Below are 18,156 nucleotides of genomic sequence, written 5' to 3'. Positions count from 1 at the left end.
TTAAAGGTTTTGTCTGAGCCACAAACTGCTCCTTTTACCTTGACAACCAAATACCCACAGCAACAGCAACAGGGAAAGCTTGCCAGGGCGATTTGGGCTGCAGACAGGCAACAGAGTTTACCTTAAGACCTCCTTGGCCCCCAGTTTTGCACTGTGGGGAGTGCTCAGGGGCTTTCCCTCTGCAGACACGGGGGGAAAGGGGAAGGAGGAGGGCCAAGAGCAGCCTGAAATAAAAACTTTCTGTTCAGAGTTGATGAAGACCGACTGCCTCAAGGCTCTCGAGCCTTGCACAGGCTCTGGGTCGGAGTGTCAGGCCACAACAGAGACCTGACGAGGTTTACCTATAATTTGCAGACCTTTCTCCTCAATAACATAAAACGCCTCTTCCCACCACCTCTCCAAGGCAGGCTCATCATCCATCCCCCTGGAATTCCTCCTTACAGCATGGAGGGACGAGGGCAGCGATTCCCAACTCCAGCACTCACTTCTGCAGATCTGGGAGTAAAATCCCCACGTGGGATCAATAGCAGGGTAAGAGCAAAGAGTGGGGGAAGCACTTCACCACCCAAGATCTGTAAAATTCACGCATAGACACGCGGCATGACAACTCTCATTTGAAGGTTTCTTGGTTAATACCAAGAAAAATCCACATTTTATCTCAGAAAGAGTCGCTGTGTTAGAATATAATCTCTTTTCCAGCTAAATGCACTGCAAACCCACTTTACGCAAGCCAAGCCATTTAAACAAGTGGCCAGATGCCTGTTCTTCCCCTTCCTCCCCAGGGGTTACGAGGCTCCTCCTGCCAGCACACCAGAAATCCCAGCAGCCACAACCCCACCTCCCCAGCATCCGTCCCCGCTACCCCGGAAACTGCTCCTCGTCACCCCTTGGCTCCCGTCCGGGATCTGGAACACAGGGAGTGTGAGGCTGGCAGCAAGCCAGGACGCTGCTAAAGCACGAGCTGCTCTAGGTACCTTCCTAAAGCCTCTGCAGAATCCTTCAGAGAAGCATTAACCACCTTCACTGCTGTCCGTCAGAGTTCCTACCACAAAATTTAACTGAGGAAGATTCCTCTGCAGACCCACCAGCTCAGTTATTCCTGCCCTGTGGTACATCCTCTCCCTCTTTGAAGAGAAACCACCTACTCTGTTATTCCAGGCCAGCTCTGCCACCTTTCATGCCCCCGTTTCCCCAAACAAAACTCATTACGTTGCCTCCAACTGGAACAAGCTCTCCTTTTCCACTCCAAACCAGAAGGCTGCGATCCCTTGGGGTCTGTGGTGTTTGCTAACAGCTCTCCCATCCTGCCTGCTCCGTCGCTCGCAGGTGAGCCAGCAGCAACCACGGGGACCCACCAATTACTTCGCCCTTTAAGACCAACAATCCGCAGCGTTACCCAGTGCTTGGTCAGTGGCATCCCACAGAGCTGCAAAACCTTAACGTGACGCCAGATGTTTGGCTGCTGCCTGTAAGGTGACAGCATTGTTGCGACAAGATGGATTGTCACACGGGCTCAGCACGGCTAGACACACAACTAAACGCCTCGGCACTAAGCTCCTGGGTCACAGCGAGACGTACAACAGCCCAGGTGATTTATTGCTCCTTCCTCCCGACCCCATCTCCGGCGTTGCAAGGTTGATGCTTTCAGAGGGACCGTAGGGAAGCAGTGACTCAAGTCGTGTAGCGCTTTCTTCTCCCTGCTAAGCTGAATCCTGCGAGTTTTTAAACATTTGCTTCCCACTCCCTGCTAGGATCCTGTCGCCTGCAACATACAATCAACTCTCCCTCTCGTTCCCCTGACTGACAGCTACAAGTGATATCAAAACTCGAGCTCAGAAGCCAGAGTTTAGTCATTAACCCCGCTGCTGCTGTTTAATTCTGTCACTGGGTGAGGATCCAATTCAAAACCGTGACAGCTGGACATCGCTTTTCTGCCAAAAATCATACTGTAAGTGACCTACAACACGTTCTTCCCTGCATGCAAAGCTAGAGCATAAAATCCAGCATAAGACAGGGCTCTATCTGCTAGTTTAGTTGAACTTTGGGTCAGTTTAGCACCAGCAGCCCCAGGCTCAACTTGATTTGTCACCTCTATACTGAAGTAGCCTCTGTCCACGTAGTCTCCCAGGAAGAGGTAGCGGGTGTTGGTGGGTGATCCTCCAACTTCAAACAGCTTCATCAGGTCAAAAAACTGCCCGTGAATGTCACCGCACACTGGGGGAGGAAGAACAGCAGAAAAGAGGGACAGAATTACACGCCAAGAAAAGAAAGGTCGTGACAGCAACGAGGAGCATAGCATGGCTGTGCTCTGCCCCAAGCCACCCCTGCTTCACATCCAGCTTCTGCAAAGATGTACTTGACCTACACCAGCAAAACCCCCTCTTCTGGGAGTTCAGGCAATGTAAAAACCTCGCTGGTGGAAGGAACACAGCAGAAAACCTGCTCCTCTGAGCAGCTCGTGTTTCCTAGATGCCCTTATTGAGGCCTCCAGCTGCAGAAAGCTCTCTGACCTGTGATGGGAGCCTCCACTTCGATCATCGTCTTCTCGTGCCTCAGGATGGCAGCCCCATCGTTGATGATCTTCAGCGCCGCATCCTCTTCCAGGCGCCCTTCCTTTACCAAGTGGCTCTTCAGGACGTCGAGTCTGGGCTTCCCATCCTCAAACACCTCCTTCAGAGTGAGCCGCTGCGTGGGAGGGAACGGGACAGCTGGAAATGGAAGCGAAGAAGTTAGCAACATGTCTCTTTTTTTGGGGTGGGGAAAAGAATCACAGGCTTTTCAGCAGGAGGCTTTCGCTCCAAGCCTCAAGACGAGCATACACTCACAGAAACGTACTTTCCCTTGAAATTATGCTCTCAAATACTGGAGGAGAAAAGCTGTGCTGCCAGAGCAACCGCATACACCCCTCGGCGTGTTTAAAAAGCCACCGTACGCAGACTAAACGCCACATGCACCCACGGAAAATGCAGGCGCCGAAGCCGTCCCCTAATTTGGTGGGGATAGTTGTCACCGTCACGTTGCACTAAACCAGGAGTGCAGGCAAACACCAGCAGAAGACAAACACGCTGCTTCCCAGGGACAAGCAGTTAAGGCAGGAGGACCAACATGTAAAATTCTCACTGATCAGGAAACCGCACGTCCCCGTAAAGCAGGAGCTGCCTTTGCCAGGCCACAACCTCGCACCTCTCAGGACGAGCCACTTCAAAAAGCTTAACCCCAAGCTAAATGGTAAATCTTGTTGGTAAAGCAAGTTAAGGCCTTGTCTATTTGCAACACACTCACTATTTTCTAAATCTACACAGAAAACCACCCCATCAAAAGCCATTATTATTATTTTCATGCTAGGCAGTTGCATTATTGACCTCTAGCAGAGAGGAAGCACATGAAACAAAAATAACAGTTACAGGTGAGAACCATCTGACTTCCTCATCTACCTTCTCCTGGGCCTGGCTAATTTAAAAAAGAAAAAGATAGAGAATACACGATCCCCTGCGTAATATTTAAAGGCTATAGAGTGTCTTGATTTAAAATAAATTCCACGTGCAGGCCCAGCTCTCAAGCCTGTCAAGGTCCCTCTGGATGGTCCCTCTCCGCTGGGCATCCCCCAGACTACCCCAAAAATCTGTAAAAAATGGCCTTTTACAGCCATTTCAACGACTCCAGTGCCAGCCTGCTTCTGAGTAAAGCAGAACCTCCAACACGCCGCGTGGAACGAAACCCACTCGCTGGATAATGTACCATCGCTTCCCCATCTCCCGCTTCCGATGCGGTCGCGTCAGGTGGTGAAAGACAGATCTGCACTTCGCTGTAATGCAGCTGGGGAAGAAAAATATCTATAGTAACGCAACCGATCTCTTTGAAATGCAAACAGAGCGGCTCTTCAGCTGGGAAACCCAGGGGCAGGGAGAAAAGGCAGAGAGGCAGCACAAGAGGTTCTTCAGAACCGAACATCAATTTTCAAATAACGTGAAATGTAGGACAGAGGAGAACAAGAGCGGGTGTAATGAAAGGGGAGATGGTGTCTGCAATCAGGCTGCCCTCTTTCATCGCTGCTTTGGAAGCTGGGCTCTGTGGGGACGTGCCAAGTGCCCCGTGAGCCCTGGACGTTCAGGGCACACACAGCGCTTTCCCCACCAAGCTGCCAATTAAAGAGGTTTAAGCAAGACCCCTGCTTATACCAACGCAGGCTGGATGGCTTTTTGTTACTGCATATATAGCTCATCTCTACAGCCAAAAGGAAAAAAAAAACCCCGCTGGTTACTGATGAAAAACTCAACGTTTTGTAGAATTTCACCTATTTTTTCCCCCGCGCTCGGGCAGCAGCGGCTGCACTGCTGGAGGAGGCAGGGGGAAGCTGCAGGTCTGACACAAATAGGTTCAGCCGGAACAAGGGAGGCCAAGAGGAGCTGGGTGGAAACCTGGGCACGGGGGTTGGAGCAAGGGAGGCTTTGGGACTCGCTGGAAAATGATCTGTAAGGACTTCTACCAACTGGGCAGCGGTCCTAGCGTCTGCCGTCTGACTCCAGGGGAAGCGAGAGAGCGCCTGAAGGTCAAACGATTTATAAGGAAGAGAAGAGAGAAACAGGAACCGTTCAGCTCCACATTCCCCATCGTCCCAAGCCTTCAAACACGGCCACCGCCTCCAGAGCCACCCTAACAGAGCCCACCGAAGCCAGGACAGAGCTCGATGGAGATGGCACGCGACCACAGGAGCAGCACTGCCCGTCACACAAGGCAGAAGGGACCCACGAAAAGCTCCTGTCATGGTTTGCTTCGCCTTCTCTTGGGAGCCTCAGCGAGCGGAGTTATGCAAGATAAAATATGAGGCTACGCCGATGCGAGCAGCCAAGAACTTTTATGTAAGTTCCCTCGCTGGCTTTGCACGGCTCCACTCCCACGAGGAGCTGGGCACGATAAGGAACCGGCTTCTCCTCTGCTGCGCCTGTCTGCCAGCCAAGCTGCTGCCAGCGTGGAGTGCGGGGAGAAAAACCTGCTCCAGAGATGCCAGAGAGACCGGCACCGTCCTGGGGACGCACACACACAGCAAGGACCTCACGCTGGGCAAGGGACAGCTCCACATCGCCGGCTTTCTCCTCGCTGTGCTTCCTGCTAACCCACCCCAAAAAAGTTTCCTCAATTCCCCGAACCCAGAGCGCTTCAAAAGCTTCGTGGGGACTGCATGGAAAGGATCCTCCACGCACCGGAGAGTCACGAGAAGCAGGCACCGGCGCCCGGGCAGAACCGAAAGCCAGCGGTGCCCGTCTCCCCCATCAGCAGGGGATGAGGACGAGTACTTAAGTAATTAGTGTTGTCAAAGAGAGTAATCCTGTTAGCCAGCAGAACTTGTGTAAGGGCTTTAGTCAACTCAGTGCAAGCAGTTATCTGACGCACAAATATCCACTTTTTTTTTTCTTTTAAGAGCAGAATTTTATCCTTATTAACTGGTCGGAGTGCCCAGCACAGCAGGAGGGGGCAGAGGGAGGGGCTGCTCCTGCAGCCAGCCTGGGCTCCCAGACAGCACAGCTCCTTCCATGAACTGCCCACAGACAATTAATGAAAATGATGGATAAAGCATTAATTTCTCTGTGCTGTCATCTCTGTGCCATCTTCTCTTTGCATACAAAACCACACGTCACATCCCATCTAGTTCAAATAGTGAAATATTCAGGTCTGGGACGTCTAATTTTGCAAGGGCATCACAACACACTCTGTAGATGGCTCCTGAGAAAAGACTACGATTCCCACGCTACCAACAGGACATGCCGAGCCACAAACAAAAGGGCACAAATGCAAGTGAACTTTTGAGGTGTAAAATGGATTAAAAGGTCAGCTGTGCTCGAGGGGATCCAGTAAGAGGGCTGCGACGGCTTTGCTAGACTATGGCACAAGGCTGTTTACTACAGAATTAACACAGATTTTATTTGCCAGTCCAGGAGCAAGCGGGTATTTGCAGGGATATGGATAGCGACGGATGGGAGATCTTGATCTTTAACGGCTGAGGGAGCTGGGGGCGTTTAGCCTGGAGAAGAGGAGGCTCAGAGGTGACCTTAGTGCAGTCTACAACTACCTGAAGGGAGGGTGTAGCGCAGTGGGAGTCGGCCTCTTCTCCCAGGCAACCAGCGACAGGACAAGAGGACACAGCCTCAAGCTGCGCCAGGGGAGGGTCAGGTTGGACATTAGGAAGCATTTCTTCTCAGCAAGGGTCATTAGCCATTGGAAGGGGCTGCCCAGGGAGGTGGTGGAGTCACCATCTCTGCAGGGGTTTAAGACAAGACTGGACATGGCACTTAGTGCCCTGGTCTAGTTGACAGGGTGGTGTCCGGGCAATGGTTGGCCTCGATGATCCCAGAGGGCTCTTCCAACCTGATGGATTCTGTGATTCTGTGATAAAAAGCTGCTTCTCTACCACAAAGACTCTGTTCCTCCAGGAGAAAAGCCTGCGCTGTATTTCTACCTCCGTCCTTAAGCTACGGCCCTATTAAGCTTCATCACGGCTCTTCCAGCACGGATTGGGTCGGACCACATAACCTATGGTGCATCTTCGTCAGAGAGCGGTTGAAACGAAGCAAAGATCCTCTCCTCCCGGGCCTGGAGGCAGCAGCAGGGCTGACCGATCTGCACCTCCAGAAAGAGCCAGTACCATGGAAGAGAAAACAAAGCGATCCTCAAATTATTGTTTATATATCCGAGAGTCCCTCGGATGACTGTACCAAGCAACAGAGCGAGATTCATTACTGAAAAAGGAGCAAGAGCTATTTTGCCTCATCAGCAGCCGCATCACAACGCGGTTTGTTCCCTGAGTGGTTGGTTTCTAACGAAAAGGGGATGTGCTCTCACCCTGGGACGCGTGGGGCTTCGAGTCCAAAAATCACCCTGGATTCAACACGCTTGATAGCGAACTTGAGACTTTCTGCAGGTCCTGACGCCCATCTGGGAGCGAATCTGAAGGGGATTGAATGCAACAGCCCCCTTCCCTGCTTGCTCCTCATCAAATGGATGATGTTACAGAGAGATAGTTGAACAGATGGTTACAGATGCACTTTGGGGAGAAAAAAAAAGTACATTTTGGGCATTCTGAAGCAGCCAGTACGGCTCAGGCAAAAGGAAGCACAAGTAGAAGCTGTCTTTTATGCTCAGACACGAGGTACTAACAGCTTCCAGTTCCTGCACCCTCCCCACCTGCACTGGAAAGCATCTGAACCCCCTTTGAAAGGCAGAGAGGAGCTGCCTCCTGCATCCAGCTGCGTGTAGCACGAGCACCAGGTCAGGGTGGTGGTTTCCCCCCCCCCCCAATTTCCCAATAGCCCAATGTTATTTTTATCACACATTATTCCCATTCACACCTAACCTACATTCATCTATTCAAAGCCGAGCCCAGGGCTGAAACGGAGCCAGCTGAGATGCAATAACCTGGAGAAGTTCAGCAACGAAAGGCAAGAGCAATGCCATTTTGTGCTCGCAGAAAGCTCAAGTTTCAGGATCATGCAGAGCTTTCACAGTCATTAAAAGGGAACAAACCCCCGAAGGCAAGTGATGGATGCTGTTACCTACAGCAACGCTCCAGCCAACCTGCTCCAGTGCTTCTCTATCACAGGGTCAGGACCAAAAGCAAGGATGGGTTGAACCTCAGCAGCTAGAGCCACATTCAAACCTGCTTCTAGCCCTAATATTTAGTAGCAACTACCCAATTTTCTGTGGAATAATATTTATTTTCTTGAAATTACCAACCATACAAATTTCTGGTCATAAAATGTCGAGATGTCTTTGCTTTAAGAATCCCTACGCTGGTTTGCATGAAATTTTCTCTCCCCTGGGGTGCCTCAGGGCAAGTTTATACCAGAGTCTGCAAAAACAGACGTATGCTCGATACCAATTTTTCAAAGCCTGGACCAAGCCTTGACAAATAATCTGTGTCATTTTTCAGTCTGAGCAGTGCTGGCACAGGCGCCCTGACCCTGCTGTGTCAGAAAACCAGGGCTCTCTCCAACTATAGAAGCTACGTGGAAATAAAATGCCTGGGAAGTGGAGCAATACTCTCTCCTACCACCTAAGTAACTTCTCCCCCTTGCCGCTGGACTGTGCTAACATAAATAACATTAATATCTCCGAAGAGTCACCAAGTAAAACAAGGAAAGCACAAATGCAAGAGCCAGAAACGATTCCTATTGCCATTTCCAGCTGCCCTCCTCCAAACTTTTGCACCTTCTTTCTCCTCTTCCGTGTGCAGCAGTTTTCCTTTTTCATGATGAATAAGAGACCCCGGGTTTCAGAGGCTCCAAGCACTCACAAAACAGAGCAGAAGAGTTTTGTTTCTCACCCTGAGAAGAGCTGCAGGAGCTCCTGCGTTGAGCACCAACCACCACACACCCCGTCCCCATTCACGGAGCGTCCGGCACACAAGACTTGGGGTATCTCATTCATTTGGCAAGGGTAAATCCCAAATAGAGGAGCATTAAATGCAGCTCATAACGCCCCAGTTTTATCCAAAACCAGTTCAAGCTGCTGGAAGCTCCCGCCAGCCTCCCAGTGTGCAACCAGTTCAGAGAGCTCACTCTGCTCCTTCCTTTCAGCCAGATTCCTTTTTGTAGGACAACCAGAATATCTCCTCACAATAACCCTAAAAATATCTGTATTGTACGTCGAATTCTGCCAAGCTGTGTGATTTCTTCGAAGGGGGAGAGACACCATCACCATGACACCAGAGTGGAGCGAAACCGAGACGGACTGATCAACTGAACCGTTCCCAGCAGATCTGTCCTTACCTCATCGACCACCTTTAGTCATTCAAGGAGCAACACCCAAATTTTGAGGCCACGTTGATTCTTGGTTACTAGAGTAAGTGCAATGCCAAGAGGTTAGAAAACCACAAAAGCTACCTAAGCCAGAGTCCCTCTGTGCATTTTGGAAGCCATATGGCCTCTAAAACCTTACAGCTACCTGACCCGTGCTCGTGGCCTCCTAAAAACTTTAATTGGGATAGAAAGTAATTAATCTTAAATGGTTCTGCTGGCAAAACATCTAGCATGGACAGTAAATAGTGTTATCAGGCAAAAAAAGAGGTGCCTTTGCCAAAGTAAACGGCGGCTACTTAAGAAGGGTTCACCAACAGTCATGTGCCAAGGTTTGCCACAGTGGGCAAGCCCAGAGGCAGCGACGATGGCCCCTTGCCGGGCTCCTGACCCACGAGGTGGAGCTGGCACTCTGCTCCTCGAGGAGCCGGGTGAGATTAAAACCAGGAGTGTTTAACTAGAACAGAGGCGACTTAAGACTGTCACCGCCCATCAGCAGCCCAGCTCTCAGCCAGGGGAGCCGCCCGCAAAGCTTCCCCTGTGTCCATCGACTCTTTACGCCGGGGTCCTGCCCCGCAGCCGAAAACGAAGCCGAACCACAGCAGAGACCCAGATCCACGCTGCAGGGTCGGTCTTGCTCTTGCCAAAGCGCTCCGCGGCTCAGAGACTGGCTCAAAAACGTGCTCGGTGGGCACTGAATTTCCTCAGCCTCCTTGGGAGCAACGCAGACGTTAAAAGCGTACCTGCTCGCAAGGGCTGTCAGGTTCCCAGCGCCCGCACTGCTCTGCGTAGGTCCCCTCTTAATGACCAGCACTTGATGCGGATTTGCCTGGGATTGTCATTGAGACAATCTGTCCAGAGCCAAGTCCTCTGCCAGGGACACAGGCTCCTTACATCACCGAGTGCCAACTCACCAGCTACTGTCAAGGAGAGCACGTAAGCTCTCAACACCAGCCTGCAAAAAAAAAAATCTCTTTTGAGACCCTCAAGCTCTACAGACTTCCCAGCAGTTAAAAATATATATATTCCTACGAAATAACCACTCAGCAGCACACTGGCCCACAGCAAACCTGGCGTCTTCCTCCCATCAGGTCCATCGGTGGGACAGTCTCTCAGCTGACTGAAGAAAGATGTTGAGGTGTTGGAGTGAGTGCAGAGGAGGGCAACCAAGCTGGGGAAGGGTCTGGAGGGTCTGACCTATGAGGAACGGCTGAGGGAGCTGAGGGTGTTTAGCCTGGAGAAGAGGAGGCTCAGAGGTGACCTTAGTGCAGTCTACAACTACCTGAAGGGAGGTTGTAGCGGACAGTCGGCCTCTTCTCCCAGGTAACCAGCGATAGGACAAGAGGACACAGCCTCAAGCTTGGCCAGGGGAGGGTCAGGTTGGACATTAGGAAGCATTTCTTCTCAGCAGGGGTCATTAGACACTGGAAGGGGCTGCCCAGGGAGGTGGTGGAGTCACCATCTCTGGAGGGGTTTAAGAAAAGCCTGGACATGGCACTTAGTGCCCTGGTCTAGTTGCCATGGTGGTGTCAGGGCAATGGTTGGACTCAATGAGCCCAGAGGGCTCTTCCAACCTCATTGATTCTGTGACTTGAGGGAGTCACCGCTAAGCTTGAGTGAAAAAGAAAGAAGGAAAAGGAAAAGGCCGAGGTCCACAGCAAACAGCTGCAGCGACTTTTAAAAAAAAAAAAAAGTGAGCTCACCAAAGGAGCCGGGAGGGGATTCCTCGATGTCAGCAGGCTGGGAAACTCACCACCTGTTTCCCAAGGTTCGCAAGCTGCCAGCGCCTCCACTAATAGATCATTAATACATGAACAGCGGGGGCTTTGTGTGCAGGGCAAATCCCTCACCTGCTGGCGAGCGTAAATCTGAGCCCACCGCCGCCGGCGGCCGGGGAGGGGGTGCTGGCTCCAGCTTTAAAGCTACTTTAAGCAGACACAGTTCTGCACACGGTGGACTTTCAAGACCTCGCTCGGGACGACGTCGTAGGCAGGAATCGGCTGCTCCACGTGGGAAACCTGAACAAAATAACACCCCGAAACGCTCACACTGGAGCCCAAGCACCGTGGTGGAAGCATGGTGTTTTGATCCAGCAGCTCGGGTTGAAGCATTAAGGTGTGAGATGGGAAGAGAAGAGAAACCAAGACCCCTGTTGTGTGGGGACTGGTCTTTTTTTTGCTGCAGTGGTGATTGCAAGCGCTCAAATTCTCATTTATGGATGATGCAACCACCTTTTGCTGGATGCAATGAAACAGTCGCTTCTCCAAGGGTCTGCATGAATAAGTTCTAGCAACGTTTCAGAGCAGCTCTGCAGACCTTCAGGGACGGAGCTCGATGTCAGGAGCCCCCCAGTTATTGCTGAACCAGCAAAACCAGCCCTCTGCGCTTCTGTTCGGGGTCTGCCTGTGGGAAACCTTCGTGATACACACCCGAGACATCACCTTTGGGGTAATATTCTTCACCACATTCACTACCTCTCAGTAACTGATAAAAGGGAACGTTTTCTAGAGCAGCCCAGGGAACTGAAGACTCTTACAAGGATCACTGTTAACACCACTTCTGCCTCTTTTCCTTAATTTCACCCCGAACCACTTGTCTCACACACAGGAGATCACACACACTCTCACCAGGTCCAGCTCGGAGCAGGGAAAAGTGCTTTAAACTCACATCTTACAGCCACCACCACTGCAAAGGTATTCGCTAAAGCGGGGGAAAGCACTCAGGAGCCAGGAGATTGATGTAGTCTTCTGGAGAGATAAACCCCGCAAGCCCTCGCAGGCTCCCAGCTGGAGGAGGTCGCGTTACTCAACACGCTCACATCCACCTCTGCTCCTCACGGAAACACGGCGAGATCCTATTAAGGCGTCAGAGCTGGAGGTGCTGCGGCCAGACAGCAGCGAGGTTTTCCCTTCGGAGGCTGGAGGTCTGAAGTCAGAGAGGAGCCTGGAGAGCGTGACGCTCCTCCTCCCTGAACCTTGAAAAGCCGCACCGAGATTTCTTTCTCCTACTGCTTTTGAGCACCCACCCTTCACCCTCCATCTCACCTCTGGTCCACGCCATCCTAACCAGAGATGCTCTGAGTGCGGACCTGCCCCCCATCCCTCCCTCTGCCCCCCCACCAAGCTCCCCGCCCTGAAGGGTTTTCCCAGTTCGCTTGACCTGGCTCTCAAGTGTCATGGTCACACGCCTCTTCAGCACCGTGAGCCTGGCACACCGGCCTCCGAGAGCCGTGCAGAGCCAAGTCTTGCATTATAGGATAATGCTGATGCCTTTACGTAGCCCGTTTCCTCGCTCCCGCTGCTTAATGATGTCTAATTCCATTAGCATCCACGACATCCACGCCTAGCGAACGCACCCGCCTTCCCCACGCGATCCGCAGAGGAGCACAAGGGATCGAACAGGGAACACCTGGAAACACCAGCCAAGGATCCCGGGACAAATATAGGTCTCCAAAGAGTATCTTTAGATTAGCAGGCGGCTCTGCCCCCACCGAGACCCCAGGATTTACCTAAATAGCTCCCTTCATTGCGAGCAGCCCGGCGCTCGTTGCTATTTTAAGCCAGCACCCTGCCCTACTTCCTAAGGAACAGCCTGCCTTCTCCTGCAACCCCACGAGCACCAAAACCATCACAGAGACAAATTCCTCTCAACTCTGCCTTTTATTGAATGAAAAATACCATTTCGGCACCGTAACTCACTGATATGGGGCTCATCTGCTCTAGAGAACGGGCTCTCCAAGCAGCCAGCACAGCCATGGACGGGGACAATGGGATTAACCTTCCACAGGCTGATACCCACCGAGCAGGGAAAAACTGTATTAAACTTTGGGGGCTCCAGAGGGGCACAACCTTCCCTCCTCTCCACCTCCAGCATCTGGTGTTATTCTCAGAGGAAATTAAAAAAAAAAAGCCCAATCTCCTTGCCCTGACGCCTTATCGAAGTTTTCTGAACAGGTTTTAGTGCCCAAGGCCAGCGTTGGGGTTGAGGTTTTGTCACCAGCGGTGGCATTTCTGTTAATTAGCAGGGCAGCAGAACACCTCTGCAGAGAAACCTGGCTCTGGGAGGTTTCACACACAAAAATAGGGGACTGCTGGCCCTGTTTGGGGCAGACGGGGGCTGCGTGAAGCTGCTCAGAGCTGAAGGGTTTGAGTTACCCCAAGGTGTTTGCAGAAGTGCGCGTTTGACTTCTGATTCCCGTTGGGATGAAGTGCCACGTGATGTGGCAAAACCAGCCCCAATTCTGCACCACCCAGCCCCAGCGCAGATAGAATCCTGCCCCTGTTCTCACCACATCCCATTCACAGAATCCCAGAATCACTCAGGTTGGAAAAACCCTCTGGGATCATCGAGTCCAACCACTGCCCTGACACCACCACGTCAACTAGACCATTACAAATAACAAAGCACCTTTCCTGCAAGAAACCCCCCCCCATATTATCAGATTCTTAACTCATTTGGAGAAATCCTCCGGGGCTCAGGCTTTCAGGGCTATCTACACTCAAGTCCTCCTTGAGCCCTGTCCAGACGAGTTGCTGTGCTATGACACAACTTGCTTTTTAGAGGTCCCACCGCCGCGTCTTGACCCGGATGGCATTCGCACTTCTCCTCTGGCGTGCCCGAGGTCTAAGAGCGTGCACCTTGGCCTTCACCTCCATTTTTAGCCATTTTCACAGCTCTTTTTCCCCCTGCCAAGTATTTATTAGCCACAAAACGGCAACGTTGAACAAGACAAACCAACTAGAGCATTACAGCAGACAAACATGAAGCGAACGGCACTCGCAGTGATGGTACAACGTATTTCTTCTCTCCATCAACAATCCCCCTTGTATTTAAGATCTGCCTCAGCCTTCCCTTGCTTTGCACGCAATTACAAAGCTACTCTGACTTCTGCATCGCTGTGCTCTGTTATAACAATTCTCTACAGCTCCCAACCTACTGCAACCTGGAGAAAGCCCCATGCTCAACCATCCAGCTGCATTTCAGGAGTAGCAGTTTCTCTTAAAAACGAGGCAGGAAGAAATTTTTCATGAACTAAAAGCATCTCCAGCCAGCAAGATGAACTAGCACAGCCTCTGAACCGTACCCACTTGGCAGCAGCGTGGGGGAAGCTCTCCCAAGCCTCTGAAGATGGCATCTATTGATCTGACGCCGGTTTCAGGCTCCCCAGAGGCACAGCTTCTGTTCAAGGCACCAGGAGCCTCGCTGAACAAATCCCATGGGCTTGGGCTCCGTGCCTCCAGCAGCATCTCCGCCACGCTACACAGGCACACGCTTGCTGAGCGGAGAGGAGAGGAGCAGCTCGCTGGGTGTTTTCTGTTCGAGTGTGACTTCACCCGAGCTGACCACGCACGTGGTACGAGATATTGCTGGGGGAAGTGTGCTTAGATCACCCCACCGTCCTTTCACCCTCAGAAACCTCAGCTAGGTATTGAACAGATGATCTACAGCATATCTGGGAGGTTCACACCACGAACCAGACAGCTGCTATGCAAGAGAGCGTCACGTCGGGGGTCTTATATCTCACACACACACTTTAAGTGTCTTCACACAGGAAAAAACAAACTAGACATCCAGAAAGGCACCTAAAAAAGCCGAAGTGCTTATGAAAGGGCAGCAAAGCACAAAGCGCTTGTTTACAGGACACCTTCAGCTATGTAGTCTCAGCACCAGTCCCGGCTTTACCACCACCACCATCAACCCACCGACAGCGGCTCAGTCTGCCCATCTACAGAGAAGCAGAAACCCCACAGGACTTCATCGAGCAGAGCACAAGCAATTATTGAACAGCGCGGGGACGGGGCACGTCGCTGACCACCGACCAGCACGCAACAGCTGCCAAAAAGAGGGCACCAGGTCCAGGCTGGTTCAGCTCTGTAGTGGTGCAGCACTTTCACAGAATCACAGAACCAATCAGGCTGGAGGAGCCCTCTGGGATCATCGAGTCCAACCATTGCCCTGACACCACCATGGCAACTAGACCAGGGCACTCAGTGCCATGTCCAGGCTTTTCTTCAACCCCTCCAGAGATGGTGACTCCACCACCTCCCTGGGCAGCCCCTTCCAGTGGCTAATGACCCTTGCTGAGAAGAAATGCTTCCTAATGTCCAACCTGACCCTCCCCTGGCCAAGCTTGAGGCTGTGTCCTCTTGTCCTATCGCTGGTTGCCTGGGAAAAGAGGCCGACTGTCCGCTACAACCTCCCTTCAGGTAATTGCAGACTGCACTAAGGTCACCTCTGAGCCTCCTCTTCTCCAGGCTAAACACCCCCAGCTCCCTCAGCTGTTCCTCATAGGTCAGACCCTCCAGACCCTTCCCCAGCTTGGTCGCCCTCCTCTGCACTCGCTCCAACACCTCAACATCTTTCTTGAAGTGCGGGGCCCACAACTGGACACAGGATTCAAGGTGTGGCCTCACCAGTGCCAAGCACAGAGGGACGATCCCTTCCCTAGACCAGCTGGCCACACTACTCCTAATAGAGGCCAGGATGCCATCAGCCTTCTTGGCCACCTGGGCACACTGTTGGCTCATGTTTAGCCAGCTGTCAATCAGCACTTTCCTGATGAGTCCTGACCTCGAGCATCCAACCTATGTGCTTCAGCCCAAAGCACTGCACCCGCCTGCCTGCACAACGGGTATTTCACAGGCTGTGGATCCATCAGCTAAGTCGAGCCTATCTTTGGGCTGGCATCGATAACTGGACCCAACTCATCACTCACACTTCCAGCACAACCACCCCAAGCTCTCGTCAGAGCACCAAGTCTGAACATTAATGGTCTTGGTTAACACCAGCCATCGGTTGGCTGGTAGAGCTGGGCTACTAAAAAGCAGTTCTTGACAGACCTCAAAATTAGAGATTTTAATCATGAAGTTACCCGAGTACAAGCTTAAGAACAAAATCAAGGCAAATGGAAATGCTGTATTTCTCCTGACTAAACATAATTACAGTTAACACTTCTGCAGGGCTCTAGAGATGTAAATATGTAGGTTAAACATAGTTAAAATCCTACAACCCAGTTCACCGTAGGCATTTCCAACTGAACAAAATTAGCTTTTATCTTCAGGTTTAAATTATTAATAACCGCCAACAATGTCACCACCTTTAAACAATAATCACAGCCATGGAAAAAGCTGTCCTAGAGGCGCTCAAATCAGCGTCCCGAGCGTACCTGGGGGAAACCAAACGCTCTCCTCGCCGAGCTCCCGCGGCTCTCGGAGAATCAGCGCACCAGCCAACACCACGAGCCTCCAACCCACCCAGCTACGGACTAATTACCACAATTAGCGGGGGCTATCTGGATGAGGCAGGGTCGGTAACGTCAGCAGGATTGCTGCGAGGGTTCCCCGGGATCGGGAAGCCCGAGCAGCAGGGACGGCGTGTCGGGAGGGACGACTCAGCTGAATCATAATGGCTGCATTGACATTACCTTCCCCGAGCAAGGCCGACCTAAACACACACGCAGCTGCCTGGGATTTAGCAGGAGATTTACGGTTCGCACCGGCCGCCTGCAGACCTACAAATCACCCAGCCGCACACGCGGGGCTCGGGGGAAGACCCCAGATGAGCCCCCCCAGCCTTATTTCGAGCAGCGCAGAGCTAACCAAGCCCAAGGGGCCTCAAAGTCCAGGCTACCACCCTGGTCCACTTTCCCCTCGTTTGAGGCCACGCTTATTAACGTCTTAACATGTGATTAGCCACATGACAGGCAAAAAAAACCCTCTTGGACCCATCCAGAGGAGCAGAGATGGCAGCGTGCACCTCGCTGGTGGGCACACCTCCGCACCCAGACGCTATCACCAGCCCTGGGAACCCGCTCCCTTCATCAGGCAGCCCGCAACAATTCGAGGTGGTTTAATAACCGGGCAATTGTGTAACGTTCACAGCTGGGTGCCCCTCGGCTACGGCGGTGGGTGCTGAGCAAAAGTTTAAGGGAGCGAAGGCGCGCCGTGGATGTTCCCCGGTGCGTGGGTACGATAATGGCACCAGATCAATTAGGGCAGCGAAATGCACATCACACGAGCCTCCTCCTAATCCAGGAGTTTCTCAGCTAACGTTATCTCTCTCCTCGTTAACCGCTTCGGTGTCTTCTGCTCTTTCAAAAATAGTACCTGCTATAACGGGTCCTGAAGAGGGGGCCAGCTGGCACCCGCCTCGGGGCACCGAGAGAGCCAGCAGGGCTTCGGGGGAGGCAAGACACAGGCAAGCAGGCAGGGAGCTGCCGGAATGAGGGCAGAGGGGCTCTGCCCCCCCCAATCCTCACAGGGAGACGCAAAGCATGGCCAGGCCAGCCCCCCGCTTCCACCCAAAGGTCTCGGGGGGTGAGGAGCTCATGGGTGCGAAGGAGCCCACCACCTGCCTCGGCTGCCCCTCTGAGCCCACCCCCCTGCCCTCCTCCAGGCACGGGGCTCCCCCCAGGGCAGGGATCCCCCCCCAGCAGGGCAGGGATGCCGTACCCCCCCCCCTTGCCACCATCCACCAGGCAGTGACCTCCCGCTGCCCGTGTGTCTGCAGCCCCACGGGGCTGGGGGTCCCCCACTGCAAGGCCCCCACGCTGCACACCCCATCCCCACACTGCACCAGGGCGAGGACCTGCACCAGAGAGCGGCGGGGGGGGCAGGATTGCTCCTCCTCTTAGACCAGGGGTGCCCCCCAAGGCCAAAACTGCCCCCCCTGAGCAGATGCCCCCCCCCCCGCCCCAGACTCCCTTCAGAACAGAGACATTCCCCCTAAGACCAAAGGTGCTCCCCCAGGCTTCTCCACAGAGACTTCTCCCAGCCAAAGGGTGCCCCCCCCCCCCCAGTGTTACCCCCCCCACCGACGGATCTCCCTTAGCAGGGGTGCCCCCCCTGCCTGCCCCCCCCACCCAGGGCTCTCCCTTAGCAGGGATGTCCCCCGCAGTGTGCCCCCCCCCAGACCCTCCCTTAGCAGGGCTACCCCACCGGCACAACCCCCCCCGCCCCAACCAGGGCCCCCCCAGCCCGGGGATGCCCCCCCCAACCCAGACTCCCCCCTCCTTCCACCCCAGGTGTCCCCCCCGCGCCCCCCCGCGCAGGCAGGGGGCGCCCTCGCCGCCCCCCCCCTCCTCTCTCTCTCACCCTTGACGATGCGCTCGGTGGTCGGCAGCTTGTTGTGGCCGCGCCCGGACATGGTGGTGGCGGTGGTACCGGTGGCGGTGCCGCCGGCCTCCCCCCTCACCCCACGAGCGGAGGGGGCCGCGGGGTGCTGCCCCGGCTGCGCGGGCCCCGGCGGCGGCTGGGCGGCGCGGCGCTCCCCTCCGCCTCCCCCTTGCCGCCCTCCTCCTCCCTCTATGTGTGTGCGCCCCCCCGCACGGCGACTGCGCAGGCGCCGCCCCGCCCCTCCGCGCCTGCGC

At 53.5% G+C, this 18,156-nt stretch overlaps 1 protein-coding gene across 2 annotated transcripts in view; it reads right to left on the bottom strand.

The window, feature by feature from the left end:
• Positions 1-18,074, bottom strand: part of PPP3CC (protein phosphatase 3 catalytic subunit gamma) — a 35,975-nt gene extending 17,901 nt beyond the window's left edge. Inside the window, exons 1-3 of one of the 2 annotated variants that reach the window (XM_068421593.1) lie at positions 17,882-18,074; positions 2,511-2,708; positions 2,090-2,214 (exon numbers count right to left, since the gene is read on the bottom strand). In XM_068421593.1, coding sequence (XP_068277694.1) covers positions 2,090-2,214; positions 2,511-2,708; positions 17,882-17,933 — 375 coding nt within the window. In that variant the 5' untranslated portion in view covers positions 17,934-18,074. The remainder of the gene's footprint in view (positions 1-2,089; positions 2,215-2,510; positions 2,709-17,881) is intronic. The other variant, XM_068421594.1, reaches the window with a different exon arrangement.
• Positions 18,075-18,156: the final 82 nt, after the last annotated feature.

The sequence above is a fragment of the Nyctibius grandis genome, chromosome 33, assembly GCF_013368605.1.
Source record: "Nyctibius grandis isolate bNycGra1 chromosome 33, bNycGra1.pri, whole genome shotgun sequence".
Lineage (NCBI taxonomy): Eukaryota > Metazoa > Chordata > Aves > Nyctibiiformes > Nyctibiidae > Nyctibius > Nyctibius grandis.
This window is presented reverse-complemented; position numbering and strand designations above follow the sequence as displayed.